General features: G+C 54.7%; 8 protein-coding genes across 8 annotated transcripts; 3 read left to right on the forward strand and 5 right to left on the reverse strand.

Moving 5' to 3' along the window:
• Nucleotides 1-3: 3 nt before the first annotated feature.
• COCVIDRAFT_90578 (hypothetical protein) lies at nucleotides 4-840 on the reverse strand (the record flags this gene model as incomplete). The annotated part of the gene is made up of 1 exon (XM_014704479.1): nucleotides 4-840. One exon carries the CDS (start codon nucleotides 838-840, stop codon nucleotides 4-6), a length of 837 nt encoding a protein of 278 aa, XP_014559965.1.
• A 765-nt stretch (nucleotides 841-1605) lies between these two features.
• Nucleotides 1606-2201, reverse strand: COCVIDRAFT_34990 (hypothetical protein; the record flags this gene model as incomplete). The annotated part of the gene is made up of 3 exons (XM_014704480.1): nucleotides 1606-1938; nucleotides 2041-2123; nucleotides 2183-2201. 3 exons carry the CDS (start codon nucleotides 2199-2201, stop codon nucleotides 1606-1608), a joined length of 435 nt encoding a protein of 144 aa, XP_014559966.1.
• Nucleotides 2202-2222: 21 nt separating this feature from the next.
• On the reverse strand, nucleotides 2223-2414 carry COCVIDRAFT_90618 (hypothetical protein; the record flags this gene model as incomplete). The annotated part of the gene is made up of 1 exon (XM_014704481.1): nucleotides 2223-2414. The coding sequence occupies one exon, from the start codon at nucleotides 2412-2414 to the stop codon at nucleotides 2223-2225; it is 192 nt and encodes a 63-aa protein (XP_014559967.1).
• A 1415-nt stretch (nucleotides 2415-3829) lies between these two features.
• COCVIDRAFT_34991 (hypothetical protein) lies at nucleotides 3830-7617 on the forward strand (the record flags this gene model as incomplete). The annotated part of the gene is made up of 5 exons (XM_014704482.1): nucleotides 3830-4100; nucleotides 4159-6006; nucleotides 6059-6234; nucleotides 7057-7428; nucleotides 7492-7617. 5 exons carry the CDS (start codon nucleotides 3830-3832, stop codon nucleotides 7615-7617), a joined length of 2793 nt encoding a protein of 930 aa, XP_014559968.1.
• Nucleotides 7618-8202: 585 nt separating this feature from the next.
• COCVIDRAFT_13295 (glycoside hydrolase family 78 protein) lies at nucleotides 8203-10789 on the forward strand (the record flags this gene model as incomplete). Its single annotated transcript, XM_014704371.1, has 2 exons — nucleotides 8203-8246; nucleotides 8302-10789. The coding sequence occupies 2 exons, from the start codon at nucleotides 8203-8205 to the stop codon at nucleotides 10787-10789; spliced, it is 2532 nt and encodes an 843-aa protein (XP_014559857.1).
• Nucleotides 10790-11306: 517 nt separating this feature from the next.
• Nucleotides 11307-15596, reverse strand: COCVIDRAFT_23905 (hypothetical protein; the record flags this gene model as incomplete). The annotated part of the gene is made up of 2 exons (XM_014704396.1): nucleotides 11307-15131; nucleotides 15201-15596. 2 exons carry the CDS (start codon nucleotides 15594-15596, stop codon nucleotides 11307-11309), a joined length of 4221 nt encoding a protein of 1406 aa, XP_014559882.1.
• An 856-nt stretch (nucleotides 15597-16452) lies between these two features.
• COCVIDRAFT_34994 (hypothetical protein) lies at nucleotides 16453-17779 on the reverse strand (the record flags this gene model as incomplete). The annotated part of the gene is made up of 2 exons (XM_014704483.1): nucleotides 16453-17313; nucleotides 17567-17779. The coding sequence occupies 2 exons, from the start codon at nucleotides 17777-17779 to the stop codon at nucleotides 16453-16455; spliced, it is 1074 nt and encodes a 357-aa protein (XP_014559969.1).
• A 1500-nt stretch (nucleotides 17780-19279) lies between these two features.
• COCVIDRAFT_90636 (hypothetical protein) lies at nucleotides 19280-26362 on the forward strand (the record flags this gene model as incomplete). Its single annotated transcript, XM_014704484.1, has 2 exons — nucleotides 19280-23954; nucleotides 24063-26362. 2 exons carry the CDS (start codon nucleotides 19280-19282, stop codon nucleotides 26360-26362), a joined length of 6975 nt encoding a protein of 2324 aa, XP_014559970.1.
• Nucleotides 26363-27290: the final 928 nt, after the last annotated feature.

Raw genomic sequence — 27290 nt, forward strand, 5'->3', positions numbered from 1 at the left:
ATCTCAATCCCTAATCTCCCACGCCCGCCCCGTCTCCCTCTCCCAAGCTCTAAACCCCCGTGTCCCCCCAACATACCCACCTCCCCCCCTTCTTCCTTCTCGTCCCCCTTCCCCTCCTCCTCCACGCCCAACCTCAATCCTAACCTCCACCTCCCCCCGTTCATTCACCGCATACTGCCGCACCACCTCACTAATCCTCACACTAGACCCGGGTTCCTGCCACTCCCCCCTCAACCTTACACTCGCTCTCACATCCGCATACTGTCCCTGCTGCACCAGCTGGCTTACTACGTCCCGGAAGCGCATGTCGCCTGCTACCGTGGCGCGCAGCTGGTGTGTGGACGAGGGAGTGTCGATGCGGATGTGCAGTGGTGTTAGGGTAGGGGGTAGTATGAGGATGGAGGAGGAAGTGTGGGTGGATGGGAGGTTGGCGAATGTGGTATGGGGTAGTTTGAAGGATGTGCGGTGGAGAGGTGAGAGTACATTGCTGCTGCTGCTGTTGTTGGCGTTGTTGTTGGCATTGGTGTTTCTGGGGGGTGAGTGTTTTACGTGGGTGAGACTGGAGTCGGATTCGGATTGCAGGTAGGTGTCTTCTGTTTGATCGAAGTCTGAGGAGGTGGGCGAAGGATCTGCGTAGATTGAGTAGCGGCGGGCCGGACGCGGGTGATGATGGTGCTGATGCTGGTGAGGTGTCATTGGGTGGGCGTGTCGGTGATCTCTGGGGATGAACGAGGGGAGTTGTACGCGAGATGCACCTGATACAATGTAGTTTGTGCGTGAGAAGGCTGGTGGGATGGAGTGACGGTGGAAAGCATCAGGGTCGAATAAGTGATCGAACATTGTGTCTTTTTTAGTTGCTATGCAGTGTCTATCAAGACGGGCAAGGGAGGTAAGAACGCTCGTTTGGAAAAGCTAATTCAATCCTTCATACAGAAAGAACAGAAGAGATGCAGAGGAAAGAAAATGGGATGTTCACGAATTTGACGTGGACTACTGCGCTTAATATCCTTTTCTTCCGGCCCGGAATCATGCAGTACCGCTTGACTTGGGAAACGAAATATCGGAATGATACATATTCGTGCGACCCAATCTCGGAATTCGACTGGACTCGTGATTGCTGCCACGACCCGGACCTGCAAGCTTTGATAGCGTGTTATCGTTTGTTTGCTTGGGCAGCATGGCATTCGCTTGCACGCTTGTGTGATTGAAGTCTCTGCGGTTTGATCGCTTTCCGTTGGGAAGACGGAGCTTTCATGATTGTAGAGGCAAACCAAACCGACTCTCCCTGCTATTCTGTGACATTGACTCGAACGTGTTACTACATACCACGAAATGATAAAGAAAAAAAAGGACATGACCATCAACACCGTTCCTGCGCAAGCCTAACCAAAGACAGTTGACACCCTTATCCTGACATTTCAAAATCTCAGCAAAAGAAGTGCGGCTTTCGGGGTAAAATAGCTCATAGAAGCTAAGCAAAACTGGAGGTGGTTTGGGGCTCTTGTGCTTCGAGGGTCTGTCGCATGCTCTGCAAGCTCGAAAATCGATTCGCTTAGCCGCCCATTTGACATCTTTTGCCTGCACGCTTCCGGAGGAATTAGCCCTCTACGCCTCGCCGACCTTGGCAGCACCTCCGCTCTTCTTCTTCTGCTCTACCTTGAGCAATAGGGCACGGTTGATATGCGGCAGAACACCTCCAAAGGCAATGGTGGCACGGATAAGTGTATCGAGTTCTTCATCACCTCGGATGGCGAGCTGGAGATGGCGTGGCGTGATGCGCTTGACCTTGAGATCCTTGGCGGCGTTGCCTGCAAGCTCGAGAACCTCAGCAGTCAGGTATTCAAGAACGGCAGTCAGATAGATGCTGGCTTTGGCACCGATGCGCGTCTTCTGGCGCGTGAGATTCCGGAGGTGACGCTTTATGCGACCGCAAGGGAACTGTAGAGGAGGAGTCATGTTAGCGCGTCGTCCCTGTGCGCAAGCTGTCAAAGTATGGGCGGGGTGTCGTCGGGCGATGACGCGTGTAGGGCATCAACTCACTTGAAGGCCGGCTTTGGCGGAGTGCGATTTTGGGGTCTTGACTTGCGAATCGCCCTTTCCACCAGTCTTGCCTCCTGTCTTTCCTATGCATCTTTGTCAGCCCATTGCGATGTTGCAGGGCGCGCGGCAAGTCAGCGCGTACCTTTACCACCGCCAGCCATGTCTGGAGATATATCTTAGGGCTATGTTGGGATCAATAGTATGTGCGAATGTGCGCGACCCGGTTGGCGGAGTCTGGAGGTGGATTCGATGTCGTGGTGGTTGGCGGGGGGTGGGGTGAATGTGGTAAAGTCTTGCCTGGGAAGGTTCCAATGTTGTGACAAGGTCGTAGCGTCGACCGCCTTTGTACCAATCGGGAAGGCTCCACTTGGCATGAGCGAAAGTCAAGCCCTGGTATCTGATCACAGGACTGCGCGTGAAATAGTCGCCTGTGCCACAGTAAGATGGGTGCTGCCCTGGCTCTTTCGGTGATTTGCGTGTGACATGATGCCTGTTAGCCGTGGTTGGGGGTGGGTGGCTGGTGGCTGGTGTGCATGCGCTGGGCCGGCTCGTCGTGCAATTCCCAGCACAATGCTAGCTGCGAACAGAGAGCATCAAAACAGAACCAAGCGATGACCAGCCAATAAATAGAGAAACAGGGCAGAATCCAATGGCCTAGTGAGCACTATGCAATATGCAAGTGTTGGATATGCAAGTGCTGGATACTGCTCGCACTCAAGGCTTGAGCCCAAAGTGTCTTCCTGTTCTGGGCTGAGCGCCGCGCAAGCTTACTGGAAGGTTCAGGTCATCTTGTATCAACGCATGACTGGGTGATATGTCAGTTATGTGATCAGGCTTGGAGGGCCGGTAATTGAGGGGTGACAGTGTATGTTGTGTCGAGTGACGTAACATATGTACAAAATGCACAGATGAGAAAGGAAAATTGGTAAAGCTTGGACAGGAGATGACATAATTAAGAAAGGAGATAGGGAGAGGGGATAGGAAGAATGAGAAAAGAGACTCACAAGTGAATCAAGCTGGCTGGAATTGTGCCATGGACATGTTAGCCAGTACATCCAGGTGCCGGTTTGGGACAGGCGTGGATTTGCGTAGGCAGCTCCTGGCTGATATACAGAGCGTTGACGGAGGTAGGTCGAGTAAAATGGTGACAAGAAGACTTGGAGTAGCTAGTGTGACGCTGTTGAGTGGATAGACAACATGCTCAAACTGGGCATGTGCAATGGGAGCATTGTGCATGTTGGCAGCACTGTGAAGACGCTCCATCTGTTCGCAGCGTTGGTGATGGGGCCCGTGCGCCAGGGTCCCGCCCCGGCGCTACCTTACCACTGCATGGCACCCTCCCCTGTGCAACGGAATCGCCATGTGCATGTTGCTGCAGCTCTCGAAGCCAGCTGCTTGAGCGCATCCACCCCATATTCACTGCTCTCTCCTCCTCCAGCTCCAGCCTCCTCCCCCCTCCGCCTCCCTATCCCCCACTTGCGCCCTGAAGTGGGAGAGATTCTCTGTTAGCGACACGTCGACCGCGCAGTTGCCGACCCCCGACGCCGCATGCCAACACCAGCTCTGACCCTCACAGACTGCTCAGTGCGCCGCCACAGGATTTCCGTACCCATCTCATGGCCTGGCAATCGCCCTCGGCCATGAACGGCAGCGGTGCCAATGGAGGCGCTGACGGGAATGCGCCCGCCGGTACCGAATATACTCTGCAGGGTATGCTGTCTTCTTTTATCCTCGACTGGTAGCGCTTCGCCGGCGGGACAGTAGTGGGCTAACCCAACGGCCAGGTGTTATGCGATTTCTCCAGCTCGAATGGCACAACCACGAGCGTGCCCGCAATGCTTGGGACATTGAGCGCGCAGAAATGAAGGCCAAGATTGCAAAGCAGGAAGGCGAGGTCCGCAGTGCGAAGAAGCTCAACGACCAACTCAACAAGCACATCCGCATGCTCGAGCAGGCCCTCACCAACGAGAGGAAAAATAAGGCCAACGCTGCAGGCGGCGACGCTGCTGACGACAAGAACGACCCCAAGGGCAAAAAGACTGGCGCCGGCCTGACCAAACGTGCGTACACAATAAACATGTCATGGCGGGCCCCTGGTATACTGACATGTCAATACAGCCCAGAACACCAAGCACAACTCCTTCCTCGACGTCGACTCCGAGTTCCTCGACCGCTCCGAGGCTGATCGTGATGGTCTGCGGGAAAAGTCGAAGCTCTACCTCACAAAATGCGTTGAAGAGATTACATATCTCCTTACTCCCCCGCCCCAACCCCAGCCCCAGCAGCAGGGCATGCAAGCCCTCGCAAACGGCACTGGATTCATGGGCCATGGAGATGCCTCTATGGAAGACATCTACCTGCAACAACAACATCGCCAGAGGCTGCAGTCGCACCTTCCCACCATGCCGGGACCCCTGCCCAACTACCAGCCCCCTAACATTCCCGTCACTTCTGAACTACAGAACTTGCCCCCCCAGCACCAGATCCACCATGCCCCGCAGATGGCTCGAGAGCCTTCCCAGCAACAGCCACTCGCTCAGAACCCAAGTTTGACCCAGGACCTTTCTGGACAGCAACGTCAACCCCCAAACCAGCAACACTATTCTTCCGTGCCTGATGAGCAGGTTGAGAAGGTGACGCACGCTTTTGACAACGCAGGCCGTCAAATAGCAGGCCAAGAGGAAGATACTGCAGGAGCAAATCAGGTGCCAGCCCAGGAAAAGGAGTCAGACGAGTGGATTTTTGACCCTGCGTCGGATGTAGCCCAGGAAGGGCCACCAAGGAGACCAGATGTCGAGGAGTTTCCGTCCGCAAACAGCATTCCCGCAAAATCTCCGCCCCGGCCAGCCAAGAGAACAAGTAAAGATCACACTAGACGACTGAGCAGTGACCACAAGGCCCAGCAAGTCGCTGCCCAAGCGGCCTCAAAGGCGGATCCGCAAAGTTTCAAGGTCCGATTCGCCCTTCGTGGCCATCTGGATGTTGTGCGGTCCGTCATCTTCACGGGAGGCGGCAGTCCCAGCGAACCAGAAATTTGCACAGCGGGAGATGATGGTATGATTAAGAGATGGATGATACCTGCAAGTTATGCGAGTCAGCACACCATGAACAATGATTTGGACATTCAACCCTTCTGGTCGCACAGAGGTCATGAAGGCGCTGTGACATCGCTGGCTGCTTGCCCCGCCTCTGCCCATTTCGCAACTGGTGGCAGGGTATCGGGCGACGGCTGGATATTCTCGGGCGGCCAAGATGCGACAGTTCGCGTGTGGGAGCGAGGCCGCGTCGATCCAAAAGCCACCCTGGAAGGTCACACCGATGCTGTTTGGACAGTGTGTGTTCTCCCCACCACTTGCGGAAATGTCTTCGGAGCCGACAGCAGCAAGTATGGCGGCGCAGACCGAGTGATACTGGCTTCTGGCTCTGCAGATGGAACCATCAAGATTTGGGCAGTTAGTGCGCCGCCCCAGTTGGTATCGCCTCAGACTGGGTCACGCCGTGGTGTTGGTGGTAGTCGAAGGCACTCAGTTACTTCCGGATCGAACCACCCATCATCGCCACAGCCGAGCATTGCTACCAGTACACCATTCCATTACATGCTCATCCACACTATTGAGCGCGACACGCACCCCTCGCCTACATGCATCAGCCCGATCTCCCCTACTGGCGAGAATTTCGTTGTTTCTTTCACAGATGCATCGATACTAGTGTATGACACAAGAACAGGCGAAGAGTTGATCGGTATGGCCAGTAACGAGTCCTACGATGGCACACCAGCGACTGGTATTACATCTGTCGTGACAAGCTCCCAATACCTCGAAGGTCCACCACAAGAGGGAGGCCGTAGCGGTTCTGAGGAAGAAGGGATACATGGTCCAACCGGATCAAACAGCAGCGGCGGCCTTGAAGGCGTCATTATAAGTGGGCACGAAGATCATCTCATCAGATTCTTCGATGCCAATTCTGGTATGTTCACCCCAGATGTTTACCAAGATACCCTCTCTAATGTCAGTTATAGGCCAGTGTACATACAGCATGCTCGCGCACCCCGCTGCCATCTCTTCTCTTTCTCTCAGCAAAGATGGTCGCGAAGCTGTTTCTGCTGGACACGACGCTTCCATCCGCTTTTGGTCACTCGACAAGCGTATTTGTACCCAAGAAATCACCGCACATCGCATCATGCGTGGCGAAGGCGTGTGCAGTGTCGTCTGGAGTCAGGACGGCCGTCTCGTTGTCTCGGCAGGTGGCGATGGCATAGTAAAGGTCTTTGCAAGATAGCCTCTTGTGGACCTAGTAACTGTGACTTCACCTCGCATAGTTGAACCTCCATCATTTCGCGTGAACTATTGGCATTTTTAGTTGGACATACCCTGGGGTTTCCATCCCTTGTAGCATCATCATGCAGCGGGCTGGAATCGATGTGGACAGCATGAATGATGGGAAATGTATGGGGTCATGGTAATTGTTTTTCGTTTTGATGCGCGTGCATCTCAGCCGGTGTTTCTCGTGCTCACCTCACAAGGGGGCTCGAATTGCACACTCGGGCAAGTAATGGGACGGGTATGCGTCGGCGCATTCACGTTATCCTTTTATACATTGTATTATATGACAGGACAATAACCCGGTGCTGTAATGGCATCTCCTGGCAACAGGTTGTATTGTAGTCCGCATGAAACGACATTGACGAAGGGTAATTTGCAGGAAGAGCGCTGTGTAGTGAGGAGTCGATATTGCGCAATGTTAGATTAGCTAGCCGATTGTCGCTGGGTAATCGGAATGACGCCATTCGCCACGTGCAATTGGGCATCTCAAATTATTCCTCGCTGTTTGCCGGCGAGCCCAACAACATCAAAGCCAACTAAGGCTGCACGCCACTACACACTGCGCGCTTCAGAATAATCATAATCTTCTATACTGCTGTTGACTGGAAAATGAAGGCATACTGGTTCGATAACCTTGAAGTAAGTTCGCACTGTTCCGTCTTCCACGAGCTAAACACATGACTTACTTCGTCAGGGCGACCAACGCCTACCTCATGACTCCGGTCGCTCGGTAGATCCAGACTATCTGGAGAAGCTAGGCGTCGTCTACCACCACGTCCCCGAAGTCTCTGGGGTTGACGAGATTGCCACATCTCGCAACTACAAGAACCGAGATGAGGTTACCATTAGCCCCGAAAAGATGGGCGACATTTACGAGGAAAAAGTGAAGACTTTCTTCAGTGAGCATTTGCATGAGGACGAGGAGATTCGCTACATTCTTGACGGTGCGGGTTACTTTGATGTCCGGAGTGAGGGAGACGACTGGGTTAGGATTTGGCTTGAGAAGGGTGATTTGATCATCTTGCCGAGCGGCATCTATCATCGCTTCACCACTGATGAGAACAACGTAAGTTAAGAACACGGAACCTTTGGGACCAAATAAAAGTGCAGTGCTAATATTGCATTACAGTACACCAAAGCTATGCGATTGTTCAAAGATGAGCCCAAGTGGACGCCACTCAACAGGGGCAAAGAGACGGATGAGAACCAATACCGAAAGGAGTATCTGAAGTTCAGACAGGGTCTTGCTGCGTAATTGAGATTGATCTGATCAACTCCAAAATTACCTGTTATTGATTTCCTCGTAACAACAGTTTTTCCTCTCCAAATCCCGGCTTCTCCGGGTCTGCTCTCCACATTCCGTCTTTGTGCCCAGTTTTGTCTCCGCATTCTGAATCCACTTTCACTACTACTTTTTCACCGCTCTAGCCACAACCGCCGAAGCCCCTGGATCCAGGTAACCCCTAAGACTTTGTGGCGCCAATGAACATTGATCATCGGGCCTATTTAATGCGACCTCGGTAGAACATCAAGGCGAAGTGTGTAAACTTTCTTATGCCCAGCCCCCTAAAGCCTACATGACGGCATCATGCAAGCAACGAGGTAGTCCAAATCCAGAAATCTGGGGACCCCGTAATGCGATCGGTAGATGCGGAGTGCATGTCTGGGGTATCCTTAACCAATAGACAGTGTGCCCACCATCGGGCATTCAACAGTGCGCAAAGTCCCGATGGCTTGTTTACAGGGATAAACATTATGTTAAAAAGCATCTAAGGGCTCGCTCATGGTGGCAGCCAGCATTTGCATTCTGGCGCAGATTTCCATGATGGTCAACCTCAATATGTACCTACTGGGTGCTTGCACTTGGGGTCAGGCTGCCTACGCGTAAGCAGTGCCGGAAAAAGCATTTACACTACTACCAACTGATGTTAAACCATAGATTCGTCGACTATGGCAACGTCTATCCAAGGAGATACTCGCTCAGCGGAGATGTTCAAGTAGCTGACCTGAGTTACGACAATACTACCGAAATAACGCTGTCACCTGCGCATTCCGTCCTCACGCTCGACTACGGTACTGAGGTTGCTGGCTTCCCGTTCTTTGTCGTTGCAGAAGGCGCATCCCCAGCACAAATTGAGGCTGCATATACAGAGGCCTTTGCATACCTGGACGACGAAAATGCTGATGGACCATGGACTTTTTCCAACGGCCTGGCGAACAGTTGGCGGGTTGAGACATTCAACATCACCAGTGGAGGTCACACTGAGAGCTTCTTTGTGCAAGGTGGGCAGCGATGGCAGACCATCCGTCTGCTTACGAACCATTCTTTGACCATCAAGAGCGTTGGCTTCCGGGCAACAAGCGAGCACCAAGATGTGGATCAGCTACCAGGTCATCTAAAGACCAGTCACGACGTTTACAACAAAATCTTTGATCTTGGTGGACAAGTCGTCCAAGCGGCTTGTGTGGATGCCGGCAATGCGCCTTCGACCTGGGAGCTAACCGACGAGGGAGCATACATTCGCGGCCAGGCCAGCGCTCAATCCTCTATCGGGCGTGTAATGGGCGCTGCCAACTACACACTGGAGTTTGATACAAAGATTGTAAGAGGCGGAACAGGGTGGCGTATAGCTAGCGCGATCCAACCACTCGGACCGTATTTCGTCTTGACTTCCAACTATCCAGAGCAAAATACGTTTGTAAACACGAACAGAACGCTGGTTCCGCCTAATACTCTGATCTTCAATGCTGGTTGGAACTTGCTCAATCAGTCTACTCTAGAAACGCCTGCGAATGAGTATTACCCTCTGAATATTTCAGTGGAAGAGAACAAGTGGTACCACGTCGTTACGGCTATCAAAGAGGATGGATACAGCATCAGTCTCAACGGAGAGAACGTTGCTTTTGTCCCACTGCCGCCGCCACTATCACCTCCTGTTTTCTTCAGCACGGCGTCTCGGTATGAAGGCACATGGGGTTTCGGAGGCTTCCAAGATCAAATCAGTATCGTCTCAAACGTATCAGTCGCCGCATCCAACAAGACCATTATCTACACCAACGACATGAAATCTCCCAGCGTCCTAGCCGAGTACGCCGTAGCACCGCTCGCCCACTCCGTCTGTCTAGATGGCGCAAAGCGCGACCGTCTAGTCTGGATCGGAGACTTCTACCACACTGTCCGCGTACTGGCTCAATCGAGCACCCGCTGGGACTACATCCTCGGATCCATCGATTACGCCTTTGGCTACCAGGCAAAATCCGGGCCCTTCGCCGGCTTCGTGCCCATATCCGCACGCCTGGGCACGCGACCAGAATACTCGGACGCAGACCCAGCAGGACCCGGTCTAGTCGACTACCAAGACCTCTTCCTCGCCTCAATCGGCCAATACTACCGCTACACTGGTGACGCAAAGGGCCTAGAGCCGTACTGGGAAAACATCAAAGCACTCCTCCAAGCCCGTCTCACCTACATAGATCCAAGCACCGGTCTCGTAGCCGGAAGCCCCGAAGCACCCACCGCAGGCTCCTTCCTCGGCCCCGCAAACGGCACCGCAGTAACGGGCCTCATGTCCTTCGCCCTCCAACAAATCATTCCCCTAGCCCTCGCCTTCCAAGACACAGCCACCGCCTCCCTGGCCAACACCACCGCCCACTCCCTCAACGCCGCTCTAAACACTCACCTCTGGAACCCCGCCCTAGGAACCTACTCCCTCGCCCTCTCCTCCCCGGGCAACTTCTCCCTAACAGGCCTCGCCTGGTCCATCCTCAGCGGCGCAGCCAACACCTCCCAAATCACTTCTTCCCTCGAGCAACTCGAACGCCTCCGCTTCGGCGCAGGCTACAAAACCACCTCTTCAGACGCCGAAACACCCGACTACCAACTCGCCCCCAACCCCTCCGGCTTCCTCCTCGAAGCTCTATTCCAAGCCCAACAGGCACACGGCATCGATGCCGCAAAGACGGGTATTACGCATCTCCTAGATGGCCTCTGGGGGAGCATGGTAAACGATGAGCGCTACGCCAGCGGTGCGAGTTGGGAATACGTAAAACCCGATGGACGGCCCGGAATCACGGGATTTACCAGTTTGGCGCATCCCTGGGGGGCGGCGCCGACGTATGTGTTGCCCGAGTATCTACTGGGTGTTACGCCCGTCACGCCGGGGTATAAGCGGGTGCTTGTGCAGCCGGCGGTGGCGTATCTGGGGTTGCAGAGTGTGGAGGGGAGGGTGCCGACGCCGTTTGGGGCGTTGGTGGTGGGGTGGAGGGTTGAGGGGGAGAAGGCGAGGGTTGAGATTGTGGTTCCTGAGGGAGTTGAAGGGGAGATGAGGGTGCCGAGGGGGTGGAAGGTGGATGGGAAGGAGGAGGAGGAGGGTGGTGTGGTTGAGTTGGGGACTGGGCGGACGGAGATTGTCTTGTATACTGTGTAGATATGTGAATCGATAGTGTAATTAACTTTTGGACTTGGTTACTACTTGAACATATTTGAAAAGGCTTCCATGGGCCCGTACAAAACTCTTTCACAAAATACACGGATACTTGACTGTTTTCCATGACAATTCACATTAGTCGAATATAAATATATATGTATTGACCAAATATAAACCGTTCCCACAGGTCGCAATCCCCCCACAGACTTTGACCGTTTACTCCCCAAAGCATCCTGACTATGAATTCAAGAGGGCTAGAATATACAAGATAGTGCAGGCTAGCACTGTGGGTGTAAGGCGGCAGTAAAGATAGATAAAATAAGAGAGTGTAGAAAGAGACAAAACATAACCAAACGCCCCTTGCTCACCAATATCCAATTCCCCTCCTCTGAGCCATCCCAACGCTCAGGAGGCCGATAGTTCTGTCTTGAACTTAAACGAATTCCAAACTCCAAAAGAGGAAAAAGAAACATAAACACTCTTTGACCACACAACTTTGCAAGATTGTGTTCGCCGTTCAAGCCACATAGTAAAGCTTCATGGCACTCAGCACCCTCTTCCTGCAGACGGGACAGCTCTGTACCTCCCTTGCGCAAGCAAGACAAGCTACGACGTGTCCGCAGTCGTAAAAGGCAGCCTCAGCATCGCCGTCCCAACAAATTCTACAAAGCCGCTCGGCCTCTTGGGCATTCTTCCAGTGCGTAACGCCCTCGCCAAACTTCTTGTCGTTTTGCCATCCACCAACATATGTATTGCCGCTCGTCGCCTCGACGTACGTGCCAGTGCCATGTTGCTGGTCGTCAACCCAATCGCCATCATACGTATCTCCGTTCTGGAACGTGTACAATCCGTGGCCGTGGCGTTGATTCAGGCGGAAGGAGCCATTATAGACGGCGCCAGAGTGGTAGATGAGAGTTCCATGACCATGACGATAGCCGTTGACAATCTCGCCCTTGTAGCATTCACTCGAGAAGTAGTTGTATGTAAAGTGACCGTTGAGCTTGTGAGGAAAGTTTCGAGCAAAAGAGCGGAACTTTAAATATGCTTGGGGTTCCGCAAACGCAGCACGGGCTGCAAGAGCGCCCTTTTGTTCAGCGCTGATAGGCATAGCGGCAATGATGATGCTTGTGTTGTGAAGATCAAGTTGCGTAAACGTGCGACGGTGCCTAAGAGCGCGCGTAGTACCAATATCCTCTTCTTCCCATATTTCCAGCTTCTTCTTCTCTTCTACCGGAAGTCCAAGCAAAGCAACGATCGTCTCATCAACTCTGTGGGACTTGAGAGTGACATGCGAACCCTTGGATTCGAGAGCCTGCTTTTCTGGGTTCCAAAACTTGAGGAAGAAATAGATTTCGTCTGCTGGTGGCTTGGGCGAAGGGGTGCGCGCTGGTGGGGGTGGAGGTGGCTGTATATGCTCGGGAGGTGGCGGTATATTTTCGAAGGAAATGTCCATTGGTGGAGGAGGTGGTGGTGGTGGTGATGAGAGAGGCGGTACTTCCTCTTGCGTGCCACCCATCTCTGTATCATCAGGCGTTGAGCTCGGAATGACCACGTCGACAGCTGGTGGATCGGTCGCAGGAGTTGACTCTACCTCGATCATAGCAGTATCGTCGGTTTGAGCAGGCTCTGTGTGCAATGGATCTTCGTGTTGTCTAACAGGAGGTTCGGAATGATCAATCTGTGCAGCAACAGGCTCCTCTACCTCGCTCATAGGCGTGTCTTCTACTCTTGTAGGTAGTTGGGGTGGGTGTGAATTCGACGGCTGTTCAGCAGTGTTTCCATTCACCTGCGGGCTCACTACATTCTCTTGAGGCTCCTGATTAGTTGAAGAAGAAGAAGGCAAATCGTTTGCAGGTAGCTCGGGCACTTCATTTTCCTTTTCCGTGGGCAGCTCAGGGAGCTTTTCGTAATCGGTGACATGCACCCATATCCTCCGATATGCGACTGGGGACTCCTCTAGCGTCCACTCCTTGCTGTCAGTGTATTGGTCGTAGCTGCCAGCGGAGAACTCGATCCTCCCAGTACCGAGAAGATTGGGCCTGCCGAGTGATCCTCGCATTGGGTCCAGAAACCAGAACTTGATTTGTCGCGGATCTTTGACGCCCGTGAGTGTGTCCATCAATTTGGCGCGGATCTCTTTGCAACCATCTTGGTCTGAAAACGAGACCGTATGAATGAATTCAGAGTCCGTATCCGCCCATTTTGAGTCAAAAGCATCAAAGAGACCAGGTCCTTCATGCTTGAGGAACACTCGGGATTCGATAACCCGGAATTCCAATGTCTTGGGCGGCTTTGCTTCTACGGTTGGCTTTGCTTCAGGTACCGACTGCTCGGTAGGCAGCGTTGGTATCGGTGTAGGGCCTCTGGAACTCTTTCTGTTCTCTATTTCTAGCCTGATCCACTCCGGTACTTGCCATTGTTCAGACTCGGCGTCTGACACAAAAGCCGACTGAGCTACGTCGTCGCGTATATACATCGCAATGTAAGCGATTGGATCGTTGCCAACAACCTGTTCTGTGCCGGGCTTGCCTTCGTGCACATCGACTGCAAGACGTTTGGGGAGGCACCTCACTTGATTCTCTTCCTTGCTGTCCGAATAGCTGTACCAACGAGATCCGGGACCCTCGGGTCGAATGATTGGCTGATACACATACGATTGTAGGGTCTGTTTATGGACTACAAATCCGTATAAAGTGTACGTAGTGCCGTTGACTGTGATGTTGTCATCTAGCGTGACTTTGTTGAGCAGCTTGATGTGAGAACGGGTTTTTGTACCATCGAATGCGTGCCGCTCCAACTCAATGGTCAACAGCTCAGGTAGCGGTTGCCCGGGAGCAGTAAAGCCATTCGAGCTATTCACAGCCTCTTGCATGCTCTCCACACCCACTACAGGCACGCGATAACTTGGAACATTACTCGAGTGATCGCGCTTTGGCCCGCAGATAGCGTGAAGCTTCGCCAGATGAGGCGTATCCTGAAGCTCCTCCTCAAGCTTGAGCCGTAGGACTTCCCACATCTCGATTACATCTAGCTTGTTGAGGCCTTCGTGTATACCGTACCAATCAAGGGCATCCAGGATGTCGTCGAGAGCAACTGCGCCGGCTCCTGGATCCACTTGGGTTCGCAACATGTACAGAACTTGCTGAAATGCAGTGACAAGCGGCTTTGGGCGAACCAACGGCTCCTCATTAGGGTCCGGCACGTTTATACTGTACAAGAATTGCCGAAAAGGCTTGAAGAGCATCCATGTCGCAACCGCTGAGATCATGTTCCCACCTGGCGAACTGGCGTCTTCTCCAAGCGCAAGACCCTGCAGTCCAGTCATGGCAAAGCTGTCCCAGATGTTATCTCGGATAGGGTGCTCCCACAAGCAGTCAGTCTCGTCATTGACGACGCGAATGTACGCGGTAAATGCGAGCTTGTCATCTCGGAGGAGTGCCATTCGCTGGCCGTGCATGCGGCGAGGTATCTCAAAATAAGGACCGTGGAATCGCGTCCAGCCCCAGTCTGGAGATCCACTGCAAAAGCGGTGCAAAGCATTGCGCGAGTAGTTCACGCGAGGCTCTGTCGGGTTGTACAGAACGACGCATATCTGCGCAGCCACGCTATGGCGTTTAGGCACCTTTTTCGATCCAAGAAGCGGGAGTGGAGCATGTTGGTATTCGACTCGGGGAAGTGGGGCCGCCGCGTCCGTAGGCGTTGATCCAGCCTTTTCACGCCGCTCCGATGCGAAGTCTGACGTATTCTCGGTAGATACCGTAGAGTCGCCAGACTTCTCCTCGTCTTTTGGCTCACTAACGTTTTGTGTTGGGGCGTCGTTGGCAGTTTCTTGGTCGCCCTTGTCCTTTGGATCCATGACACTCAAGCACTCCAGATAGACACTGAGGTATTCGGAGTCATTCCCCTTAGGATAGAACTTGATCTGCCACTGATGTCCGCCAATGGTGACGACATCGGATCTCATGAGAATTTCATGATTGGGCTTCTCCCGTGTTCCGTTGTAGGTATTAATGGCCCAGTGGATGCGGCCCGCCTCGCCCGCAGTGTATTCCGGATCTTCGAGCGGCTTGAAGGCCTCCTTCTCCCAGTATTCGTGGTCCAAGGCGCTGTGTTCGCCTCGCTCTTCGATGTACCTGAGTTCGTCTTCATCGGGCGAAGACATGTCTTCTTGAAGCGGGTGCCATGGCAAATGCTCTTCGTCCTCGTCTGAAGAATCCGTGTCGGAACGTGCGGGTTCGACGGGGGGTGGGGGAGGCGGGGGCTGTAGGTTGAGAGGGGCGGGCGGAGGCACAGAGCCAGGGTCTACGGGTGGAGGGGGGATCGCGTTTGAGAGAGCCTCAGCCTGGTTGTGTGTTAGTGTTGGGTCCATTGAAACACCCAAGTCTAAGACTGAATGTAAAGTGAGGCTTACAGAATCGTCTGGTACAGGGGACAGGGGTGTAGTGATAGTACTATCCTGTGCTTCAGAAGACGAATGATTAAGTAGTAATGCGTCGGGCTCAGCATCCGGTGTCACGTCCATGGCATCCTCGTCTATAGCAGAGATCTCGACAGCGACTGTGTTGGTGGAGGCGTCGCGATGAGTGGGATTGTCTCCATCCTGCATCTCAGCATCGGTCCGGTCGTGGTCCTGGCCAACGGGTGGCAATGTGTTGTTGTTGTTGGAGGCGCTCACGTCCATGTCGGCAGCAGGCTGTGGCTGAGGAGAGGTAGGCGTGTGAGCATGAAGCAGATGGGTTGGTGAACGAGAAGGGCTTGAGAGCTGCTGGCTAAAGTGCAGCGGCTGTCGCTCGACGCTGACACTCATGGTTGAAGAGTAGATGAAGGCGCATGTGAAAGCGAGGAAGGAGCGTTTGACTTGTTTGCGAGTGAAGCAGAGATGGACAGTTGGGTAAAGGTGCGAGACAAGGGATTGGCGAGAGGGAATATGCACGAGGCTGCAGGTAGGTGGACGGCTGCTGTTATCGGTGAGGTCAACAAGTCGGTGGTGCGGTCGCGTTGGCGAGCAGGTAGCACGAGGGATGTAGTGTAAAGCTCAGACGGATGGCACGCGGGGGGGTTTATCTACTTGGGGCTGTGGCAGAGGGAAGAGCTGGAGAGGCCGGGCTCGTGTGGGAAAAAGGTGAGGTCAGGTACAGGCGTGGCTGGAGCTTAAGAGAGAGCTGCAGCCTACCAGCGTGCGGCAGCTTGCCAACAGAATAGAGTAGAGTGAGGCGGTAAAGCTGCCTGGCAATCGGCCGACCACCACCCCCCCAGGCAACGCTATTCCCACCACGCCGCAGAGTTGACGTGGAGGGCGTCGCCATCAGCACCAGGCGCCCTTTTTCGTCTTGTCATGGCGGGGCCTGGGGTGCTTGAGTCATCGCATAGGCATAGGGCTGCGTGGCATGGTTCGCTGCTCAGTGGCATCATCATCATCACCATGGAGGAATCGCGGCACCTCAGCTTCGCGCTGCTGCTTATCGATTGCTCCACAGTCACCGGCTAGCCAGGCAGTCACGTTAGCGTTGTCGGCCCAGTGGGGAAGGTGGGCCCGATCGCGCCTTCCCTGCGTCAGCTCTCTCCGCACCATCAACGTTGCTCCATGCAAAACTCGCTGCAGCTTCACCTTGCACAAGCCATGCCCGTTATTTGCAATGCTCACTTTTTTTGTTTGGTTTCAATTAGTCTTCTGCCTTGGCGGCCACTCGTGCAAAAGTAGCCGCCACAATGAGCGGGAATACTACCGTGGCCTCTGCGTACACCTTGACACTGTCTCCATCCAGCTTGATCTTTCCCCAGCTGACAGCCTCGTCTGGCCGCGCGCCTGCATCGCTCCCATCAAATTCCTGGGCCGTGTTGATGTAGACGGCGCTCTCGGCCCCATTGCGCATCAGGTTCGCATTAGCGATGTGGTGCTTCACCAGTCCGCCGCCCAAGACAATCATGCCTGTCCGCTTTGCTCGGACTGCAATCGTGTTGATCTTGCGAATGTCCTCTACAATGTCGACACGCAGCTGCTCTGGTGATGACTTGAACGTGTGAAAGTACAGCATGTCGCCTAGACTTCCGTCTGTGAGCGCTGGGCAGAAGACTGGGATGTCGTTCTTCCATGCCCAGTAATAGACGGATCGCTCGTCATTGATCTCCTTGCCCAGGCGGTGGATCACCTTGCTCGGGGTCCAGTGCAGCGGCTCGTCCGTCTTGTTGCTGGCCTCCTGCTCCTCGAGCATCTTGTCGAGAATGGGCACGACCCAGTCCTCGAAGGCGCAGTAGTTGCTGTTGGGGACAACGAGGTTGCCAATGCGGTTCATGCCCTTTTTGCGCAGGCCAGCGCCGGGCGTGGAGAAGGAGCCTAGGTAGGTGGGGGCGAGACACTTGATAAAGTCCTCCTCGACACCACCGGCGGTAGTGACAATGGCCGAGACATGTTTGTGCTGGACGAGGTAGCGCAGTGTTTCGCGCAGGCCCGACGAGATGAGATTGGACGTGTATCCCAGAAAGATGGTTGTGCGGTCGCCCGTCTCAGGGTCTCTCCAGGCGCGCTGTCAGGTATTAGCATTGGCCCCTTAGTGTGGACGGCAGGCTGAGCGGTGGTCGTGTATGGCTAAATCAGGCTAAACGTTTCGCCTTTCGGGGACAATGGCTAGGAGCGGCGCACGGACGGCAGCCTTCCCGGCGGCGTAGGTAGCCAAGGGCAAGTGCAGTGCAGTCTCCGCACTTGACGCTGGCATTGGCACTGGCACTGGCACGCGCATGCCGGCCATGGGGACAGAAGCAAGCAAGCAGCCAACTCACCATGTCATTGATAATTCGCACAGCCGCTCCCACCGACGTCGCCTGGAAGCCCATGGTGGCATAGCCGCTCACGAGCTCGTCGACGGTGATGGGGCGCGCCGCATGCTGGTTGAAGTCGATGCCCTGCACCTGCTGCACACCCTCAGGCACCGGCTCGGATGGCTTCAGCACGGCATCTGTGGCGCCGGCGGGTGCGGACGAGGTGCTTGCCATGGCCGAGTGCGCGTCACGATGGGTGGGCTCGGTGGCCGCAGACGACGAGGTGGTGGAGGAGGCGGGGAGGGGGTTCGGCGTATTTGGACGTTGGCGACTGACTGTTGGAGCACGCAGAAAGTGCACCCTGCAAGGCAGTGTGGCGGCAGATTTTTGAGGAAAAAGAGCCCCCACACCCGTGGCCAGGAGGAGGGAGGCTAAAGCGTGGCACTGTCATCCCTGCGTGTGTGAGGCTAGTGCTCGGGTCGATCCCCTCTCCTCACGGTCAGCGGGCGCGGCCAGGCTCTGGCTGCTGTCGCCGTGGGTGTGTATAGTGCAGTGCAGTGCAGTGCGTGCCAGGCGCAGGCGAGGCCAGCGCAGCGCAGCGAGGGGGCGCGTCGGCATGCCTTTCTGCGGCCTCGTGTGGCCGTCGAGGAGCGAGGGCGGTGGTGTGCAGCGGACAGTGTACGTGTGGCCCCAAGCGGCCTAGCGCGACCGGGGCAGAAATCTGAGGCAAAACCAGCTGCTGCCACCCCTGCAGGAATCGCAAATGTCCAAGTCGGCACCCAATCACACGCGCCCTCGATGGCCTGCATGGACTCCCTCGCTAGCCGTTGCAGGCCAACCGGGGCGTCCATTTTGACTTGCAGGCATCCGTCATGGCTGGGTGTCAGTGCTTCGTTCTCGTGTTCTGGTCTCCTCGACGTTCCCCTTCCCATCATCACACCTTCGTTGCGACGACGTCTCTCTGCACGTCTCCATGCCGTAGCAGAGCCCCAGTGCGCAGCCCGGCGAGACAGCCCCCCCCTCCTCACAACCTCAACTCTCCCTCCCACCCGCTGCCTCACGTGCCCGGGACTCTCGCTCACAAACCATCCCAGCGCCACGTCGACGGGCTGCACAATCTCTCCTACACGGCTCCCAGCGCCCTCTGCCTGCCCCCGACACGCTGCACCAGCTCCAGCAGCTGCTCTGCCCAGCCCTCTCCGCCTCCCGCCCCCATTGCACGCGTTTCCCCCGCGAGACGCACGCTTTGGGCGCCAGAGACGACGGCAGCAGATTGAATCTCAGCGCCCGGCGCCGAGAAGCTGCGCCTGTTCCACCGCGGATCGGGGATTTGGCGCTTTCCCTCATTTCCCTGGTTTCAAAGCACGGGCCCTACCGCTAGCGCCTCGTCTACCACGGCCTTGCAAACACGAACCTTGAGTTACGTACCTGACCGACGTCAACCTACGACACCACGCCTGGCTCGACGAATCACGCACTTGGCCTTCCTCTTCCATTCAACCCTATTCTCCCTCAACTTGCCCGTTGCCCGGACCGCCTGTGCTGCTGCTCTGATCCCATCCTTGTACCACTGCACCATCCACACCATCAATCCAGCCAATCCAACAAAACCCAACCAATTCATCACGCGACCACGCTCTCTAACGACGGCAAATCGCTCCTTACCTGGCCGCTGAACCCTCCTTGTGCCCATGCCGCAATTGCAGTTTTCATTCACAGCAAGAGACCATCATCATGTCTGCCTCGCGGTACCCCGACAATGGCAGATACCCACGCGACAGATCTCCGCCCTACCGGGATCGAAGACCGTCCGCCTTTGGAGGCGGTGGAGGATACCCCCCAAGGGGTAATGAAACCTTTCGCCCAAATGCAGAGCCAGCCGGCTTCCCACGCGAAATCCCCAAAGGCCCCAAATCACTGGCCGATGCGCCACGTGGTCCACCAGCTGGACCACCCTCAGGCGCATCCCCAGCTCCACGTGATGAAAGGGCCCGAGGTTTCGCTGGACGCGGTGAGGCAACTCCACTGCGAACCGCGCCTCCACTGAGCAGCGGGCCCGGATTCTCACACAACTCCCAAAATTCCTGGAGAGCAGACCGCGACCGAGATCGCGACTTTGATCGACGCGAGAGACGACCAACTCCACCACGCCGATCGCCCATTCGAGATTCCAGGGATCTACGCGACCAGAGAGACTTTGCCCCGCGTGATCTAGATGTCAACCGCGCTCGACGCAACTCACGGGACGGCCCTCTCTCAGCAGGCTCAACGTACTCTGACCCCCCTCCTCTTGGTACGGCATCATCCTACCGTGGTGGAGGCATAGGTCGAGGACGAGGTGGGTTTGCAGGACGCGGTAGGAATTTCCATGGTGACGATCGGGACCGACATCACGATCCACGTGACCGGATACCAGAACGTACATCGTATCGCCCTAGAAGCCGGACTCCTCCTAGACGTCAAGAACGGGATATTCGAGAAGAACGCGATTTTGACAGAAGAGACCGTGATGACCGGAGGTTTCCCCGAGAGTATGATTCTTACATTGGTCCTGCAGGTACTGCAAAACCCGGATTACGCGCATTAGACACCCACCGTGGACCAGGTCCCTCCGACCTAAGGCATCTTCCAGGCACACCTACAGGACCAACGCCTCATTCTTCCCATCATGCATCTCCATCTGATAGGTTGGGCTCACAGGGCGATTCCTACCCAAGACGGCCTTCCCTTGCCATCGATCCGCTCTCTGCCAAGGATGTCCGTCGGGAACCTGGTAAGGACGAGGCCCTGTTGGCCAGCCGGGCAGAAGCATCGAGAGAAAGATATGCTCCGCGAGCATCATCACCTCCCGCTTCGATTCCGGCCTTCGGTGGGTCTAACGTGTGGAGAGCACCCGTCACTGATATCAAACCAAGCACTGCTCCAGTAGCACCGCCAAAACCTGCTCAGCCTGCTCCAGCATCCTCAGCGGCTCCCCCCACTCCTTCAGTTCCCACAGCCCTTGCTGTTTCATCTGGACCTGCTGCTTCGACTGCGCCTGTTGTTCCCACAACACCCGCAAAAACACCTACAGTTCCTACTGCTCCCAAATCAGCTATTCCCTCTGGTCTTACCACCGCCCCGCCTACTGGACCCAAAGCTGATCGTGCACCGGATCGCCCTCCGCTTAGCGATGCACCGAATCTAGAGAGCAGGCCTGGCCCTCCACCTCCTCCACTTCCGCCTACCCAGCGGATGGAGCCACCCGCTATTCCGCCTGCCACTGTTTCATCCCATGCCAATGACGCATCTAGCTCGGACACCGTAGCTGTCAAGGTTCCTGTGACGCCACAAATGCCTACGCCACCCAAAGGCCCTTCGAACGTACCATCTGCTCCTCCAACAGCACCAACGGCCCCATCGAACACGGCAAAATCTCCGCCCCAGGGCCCAGCTCCGAGGCCGCGTGCGCCGCCAACCGCTCCCCAAGCTGCCCTGAGAGCCAATGTTTCGCCCTCATTCTCCAGAGCCACTCTTCCGCCATACACCCCTCGGGATGCATCTCCCAACGCTGCTCCTTCCACGTTTGGACCCCGCGTTGGTAGTGGAAGTGGGCCTGTAATGAGTACTTCTCCCAAGAGTCTACCAGCGAACATCCCGACTGGTCCAAAGGCCGACAGAACACCAATGGCTCCTCGGCCGCCTCCACCATATAATCAAGCTGATAGATCTGGGTTCCCGCTGGCCAGGGGCCCTTTGAGCGGAGGCCCGAAGAGCATGCAGTGGGTGCGACCTGGATTCACATCGAACCGGCCATCGATCCCAACCAAGCGCGAGTTTCCCACAGAAGATCGTGAGCGATCTTTTGGCAATGCCCCCAAAGCTCCGAGGCTTGAGAACAGTGTTTCGGCTACACAGCCACAGCGGACTTCACAGGCGAAATCAGTGTCGCCTTCGTTTTCTAGAGTGTCGACTGATGCCGAACGGCCTAGAGAGCGAGCCTTGTCAGCAGAACGGCCAGTCATGCCTTCGCCTAAGCCCACACCGATTGAAACCAGGCGCCATTCCGATGTCGTCATGGCAGAGGCGTCGCCTCAAATGGTCAAGCCGCCAATGTCTGCTGCATCATCTGCGCCGGAAGCTTTACAAGACTCTGACGACGACTTGGATCTCGACGAAGAGGATTTTGCTGAGTCGGAAGCGAAGTACAACCGGGAGCGGGCTCGTCTGGAGGCCAAGCGTGTGGATCTGAGTGCTTCACACTTGCGCGCCCTGACGCCTTTGCAAGAAATTGCTCTACTGTCCTGCCTAACCGTCGACCATCTTCCACAAGCACGGCCTGAACCAGCATCTGTAGAAGAGATGGGTACACCTTTGCCTCAAGAAGAATCAGTTTCATTGTCTGCCAAGACAGTGCCTGACATGCTGTCAGCTCCTCAGCCGCCACCAGACAGTACTACAGCAGATCTACCAACACCTAGAGCTGAAGACTCTGAAGACGTCGAAATGGAAGACAAGGAAGAGGTTGAAGAAAGATCAACAGCACCTGCTACGATGGCACTACGCCTTCGCCGGGAGACTTCTGCTGATCAAGAGACTCTTCCTGACCTGAGTTCGCTACCCTATCTTGGTTCTGGCCCTCCCACACCTCTATCCGACATTGGACAAGATCATCCTGCCTTACCAGACTCTGTCATGGACGTTATTCGGAGCAAGTTGCGCAAGAGCATTGAGCCAGAAATGAGCATTGACCAGACCCTTCGACGATATGCTGCTGTGTACAAAGAGTGGCGACTGCATATTCGGCCATGGGATGAAGAGCGCGAGCAGGATGAAAATGACAGGCAGCCATCTGCGGAGCCATTGCTAAAGGCCGTCACTCCCGATGCGCAAAACGCTGCCATGACTGGAATACTTGATGGATCTCTAGCACCTACAGGCCGAAGAAACCATGCGAGCCGATGGGCTACTGAGCTGGATCTTGAGGCTGTTATCAAGGAGTCCTTGAAGACTGCTGAGGAAGAGAAGCTCGGGAAAAGAGACAAGGAACCGAGAAAGGCCATGGCTGACCCTGAAAAAGAAGCAGACGTACCCCTGGAGTTGACCGAGGCTGAGGCCCAAAGGCGCAGATTCATCGATTACAACTTCCAGCGCGAACCCGGCCAGGGCATCTTTGTGTTCCATTACGAGCCACCGGAGGATGACTTCACACCTGAAGAGCATCGAGTGATGGTGTACAACTACAAGGACCAATATGCCAAGAAATGGGGCAAGCTGGCTGAGGTCTTGTACAAGGAAGTTGGAACTGAGCGTACCTACAAAGACTGTATCAATCACTACTATGCGACCAAGTGGGGCAGAGAGTACAAAGGCAAACTGCGGAAACCGCGTGTTTCTAGGAAACGTGGTGGAGGCGTCAGTCGGGGCCGTAGTGCTATTGCCAACATGGATCGAACTGAAGTGCAAGGCGAGGACGGACAACCCTTGCCCGTCACTGAAACTGGGCGACCCAGGCGCTCGGCTGCACCAACATTTGGTCCCACGGAGACAGACTTCGATCCAACTTCCGGAAATGTCACTCCAGCCCGCGCACGCAGGCAGACTGACACCGACGGCTCGCAAGAGAAGGCTGGAAGGCGAGGGAAGCCCTCAAAGGAAAAGCTTGGTCGCAAGCCAAAGAACATGCCACTCGCTGCGGCCCCCGTGGGCTCAGTTGTCAAACCCGATCGGAAAGAAAAGGCTTTTGGTGTCAAGATGGAGGATGATGCAAGTAAGCGACCATTGGATGAGATGCCCGTGCCCATGCACGTTGTACCCATGGAGGAGCAGGTAGTCATGTCCAGTGATTTGCAGCAACTCCCTGGTATGGCGGGCAACCTTATGGAGCGTCCCAAGACTCAGCCTGGTGCGAGACCTGGTCCATCAAGCTATTGGTCGGTTTCAGAGTTACAGGACTTCGACAAGAACGTTGCACACTTTGGCACAGACTGGATTGCAATCGCGAATCATATGGGCACCAAGACGCACACTATGATAAAGAACCAATACCTCCGCCTTGTTGAGAGCGGCAAACTGGACTTGGAACAAGTCGCAAAAGAGGCAGATGCACGAAGGGATCGCGGCGAAGATCTTGGACCACCACCTACGCCAACTCCGGCACCCAAAAGACGATATGAGAGTACACAAGCGGCACCGGTCCGCCCCATTGCGCCTACGCCTGAACACGCTTCTCCTCCTCCAAATGCGCTTGCGCTACCCAAGGCATCCCCACCGCATCCCAATCCATCTTCGAGGTTTCCCAGTATTGCCCAAGGACCCATGCAGAGCAAGCCACTGGTACCTAATTCGGGATTTCCTGCCCTACACGAGACTAGCCTCGCGTCTGTACCTTCAATACCACCACAGCAATCACCACCCGCTCCACCCCAACGTGCCCAGCCACAGCAACAGCCGCCACAGCAGCCGCAACAGCAACAGCAGCAGCAGCAGCAGCAACAACAACAACAACAACAACAACAGCAGCAGCAGCAGCAGCAAGCACAGCAAGCACAACACCACCATCACCACCAGCATTCCATGTCGCAGCAAAAGGCACAATTGCAGGGGCCCCGAGCAGGGTATTTCTCAGATGACCTGCCACCGCGTTTTGAGAGCCGGCCACCTTCGCAACCATCAGGTAGCCAGCAGCCGCATCGACCGTTACAGCAGCATGGCACTCCTCAGCCACGCGTCCAAGAGCAGCATCATTCACCTGTCTACCGCAGCCTTCATTACCAGGAACGAGATACTGTTGGCAGATCTGAGCACCCACAAGAACAGGAGATTCAACGCAGGATCCATGAGCAACATGTTCGCCGGATATCCACAGAGGTGCCACAGCACAGGCCTTTTGCTCCCAGTGGTGCACCACCGATTATGGCGCCAGTACGTTCAAGCTCGGTCTTGAGATCCCCGGAGCACCGTCCCTTGCCATACTCGCACTCCCGGCATCCGTCGCAAGTCCAGTCGCTCAACCAAACCACTGCCGAAGTATTCTCTCCAGGATCCAACGCCAGTCATATCGGGCAACAGCTGCCGCCTCGCTCGACAATCCTTACGCCACCTGTTAAAGAAGAGCCTAGGAACATGACACCTTCTGCAATCCCTCCAGCTCAGCCTCAACCAATGCTCCATTCGCAACTGCAGCACCCGCAACGCAATCAACCACCTATGCACAACACTCCACCACCCGTTGCACACAAGCCCGCTCCTGAACCACGCAAGTCGAATCTCATGTCTCTACTAAACGACACCGATCCAGAAGAGCCTAGACGTAAGAAGCCGAGCGAGCAAGGTCCGCCATCGCACAGCTCTACCCCTCAACAGTCAGCGCCCGTCGCTCCTCCTCCTCCGACAACCCAGAGCTATTCCTCATCAAGGCGCCCACTATACGAAGACCCAATTGCCGTACAACCTCCTTACAGCCGTTCATCGTATTCTCAGCAATCCTCGCTTCCCGCCGCGGCATCGAATAGACCCATCGACCTTACAGATGATAAGCCGTCAGCAAGTAGACCAAGCTTGCGTGAAAGCTGGACAACTCGACAACCATATCACCCAGGGATGAGCCAGACTCCGCAGCTAACTTCTGTGCCGTCCTCACAGTCTGGGCTATCTCAAGCACCTCCTGCCAACGAGAGAATGTTCAATCATCGGTCTGTCTTCGCTCAGCACAACACCCCGCGTCAAAATGCAACCCCACCTCCTCTTGCTGGATACGGCAGTTCGTCAAATCCGCATTCACGCGCTTCGAGTATAAGCGGACCGCCAGGATCAATGTCTCGACATGCTATGCCTGGCACAAGCGCAGCACAGCATGTGCAGGCAATGAACACGTCTGCGCAATCTGCGCAAATTCTGCAACCCAACCCGTACGCTCAGGTGGATCCACCAGGCAATGGAGGACCCCCATCTGGCCCAATGGGTATGCGTCCCAGCCCACGTTTGCAGGCAAATCACGCTGTACAGCAGAGGGAGCCAGCTGGACGCAACGAGCATTCGCAGGCTTCGAACGCAAATATGTCTTATTCCAACCCACAAACGCCGAATGAGCATCATGGACAGCATCCTTTCCAGGGGCTGAACAGACTGACAGAACCGTATCGCCCTCGCGATCCTCGGGACGCTCACGAAATGGACCATCGACAACTATCAGATCGCGACACTAGCCGTGAGCTCTCCCAAAGAGCTGATTACTTGCGCGAACAACATTCCAGCTCCGCAATGCGTTCGACGGGTCCGCCAATGCATGAAGATTTGCGCTATCAATCTCAAGATCGAGGCTATCTTGGTCAGAGGTCTCAGACTCAAACTCCACTTTCCAGGTCTGAGCATAGCCAGCCCCCACCTCTGCAACACCCACCTCACTCGTCACTCGGAGTGGCAAATCACTCGTTATACGGCCAACGCCCTCCCCCCGAAGAGCCACCCCACCATTTCATGCGCAACCCTCGGGACCGCAGCATGACTGAGCGTCTCCGAGAAGAGCAAGCACAGGCCCAGGCCCAGCACCACGCAGCAATGCAAACCCGCGACGAACACATGCGACGAGAAGCCGAGCGAGACATGCGCGAACGCGACATGAGAGAGCGCGATATGCGCGAACGTGAAGCCCGTGACGTGCACCACCACCGAGACAGCTTTATCAGAGCTAGTCATGCCAGAGGTGTGCCTCCCCCTCCGCCAGCTGGTGCTGGTTCGGCTCCCGGATCACTGCCTGATCAGCGACTACCTCCTACGGGCGATTGGGTCACGGGTGTGCCTAGACACCCTGGAGATCGCGGGCCGTGGCAGAGGTAACAGATGAATGAATTGATATGAGGGATACGTGTGTGTTCATGTCTCGCCCTTTTTTTTCCTTCTTCTTCCTCTTCTTCTTTCTTCAAAGCGGGAGGATGACAACTTGTTGTTTTGTTTTGTTTTGGTTCTAGTTGGAGAAAGCGATGTTCGACGTTTTTTACTTCCGTGTGTGTATCTGTCTGTTCTTTATCTACACTTACTACCATGGATATATTCATCTTCGTTCTCGTTCTCGTTCTGTTTTCTCATTCGTCCCCGTTTCTTCTTTCCTTTTCATATGTCGAAACTTTGTAGATGAACAATATTTATTTATTCTTTTATTTACATCACACACAAACAATATATTAACTGTACTTTTGTTTTTTTTAAGTTATGTTTTTTTTTCTGAGCGTGCGAAAGATTATACGAAAGGGGCGGTGGTTTTGATGTGGGAAAGATTTTTTTGGGTTTCGGGGTTTGAGCAAAGAAATACGATGATCATATAGTTTGATATAGCAATAGAAAGTCTCTTTCACACACACACACACATTGAAAAACTCTTTATTTGAATTTTTTATCCTCCTCTCTTTCTTTCTCTATAGCCAAACATATTTGCATAGTAGTTGTATATGGCCAATGTCTAACTTTTTATCTGCCCTTGGTACAACAAAATCCGTCTGTGTCCTAATCCTAATCGTACAAGTGAAGTAGAAAAAAAAGCTTTCTCTCAATGGGAAAAATAACGTGGAGTTCTTTTTGATACAAAGGATGATGGTGAGGAACGCAGCGTTCTACTCTTTCTCTACATGCCATGGGCATGGAGCCAACATCCGTTTTTTTTAATGAAAGGATGTGGGGAGGAAACGGCGGGAGATGGTCTTGCAGGTTGCTGGAAACTGCGAGAAATGGATGACCAGATTTGGTTATTTGTGGGGTATTTTGTGGGTTC

Source organism: Bipolaris victoriae (assembly GCF_000527765.1).
Source record: "Bipolaris victoriae FI3 unplaced genomic scaffold scaffold_15, whole genome shotgun sequence".
Classification (NCBI taxonomy): domain Eukaryota; kingdom Fungi; phylum Ascomycota; class Dothideomycetes; order Pleosporales; family Pleosporaceae; genus Bipolaris; species Bipolaris victoriae.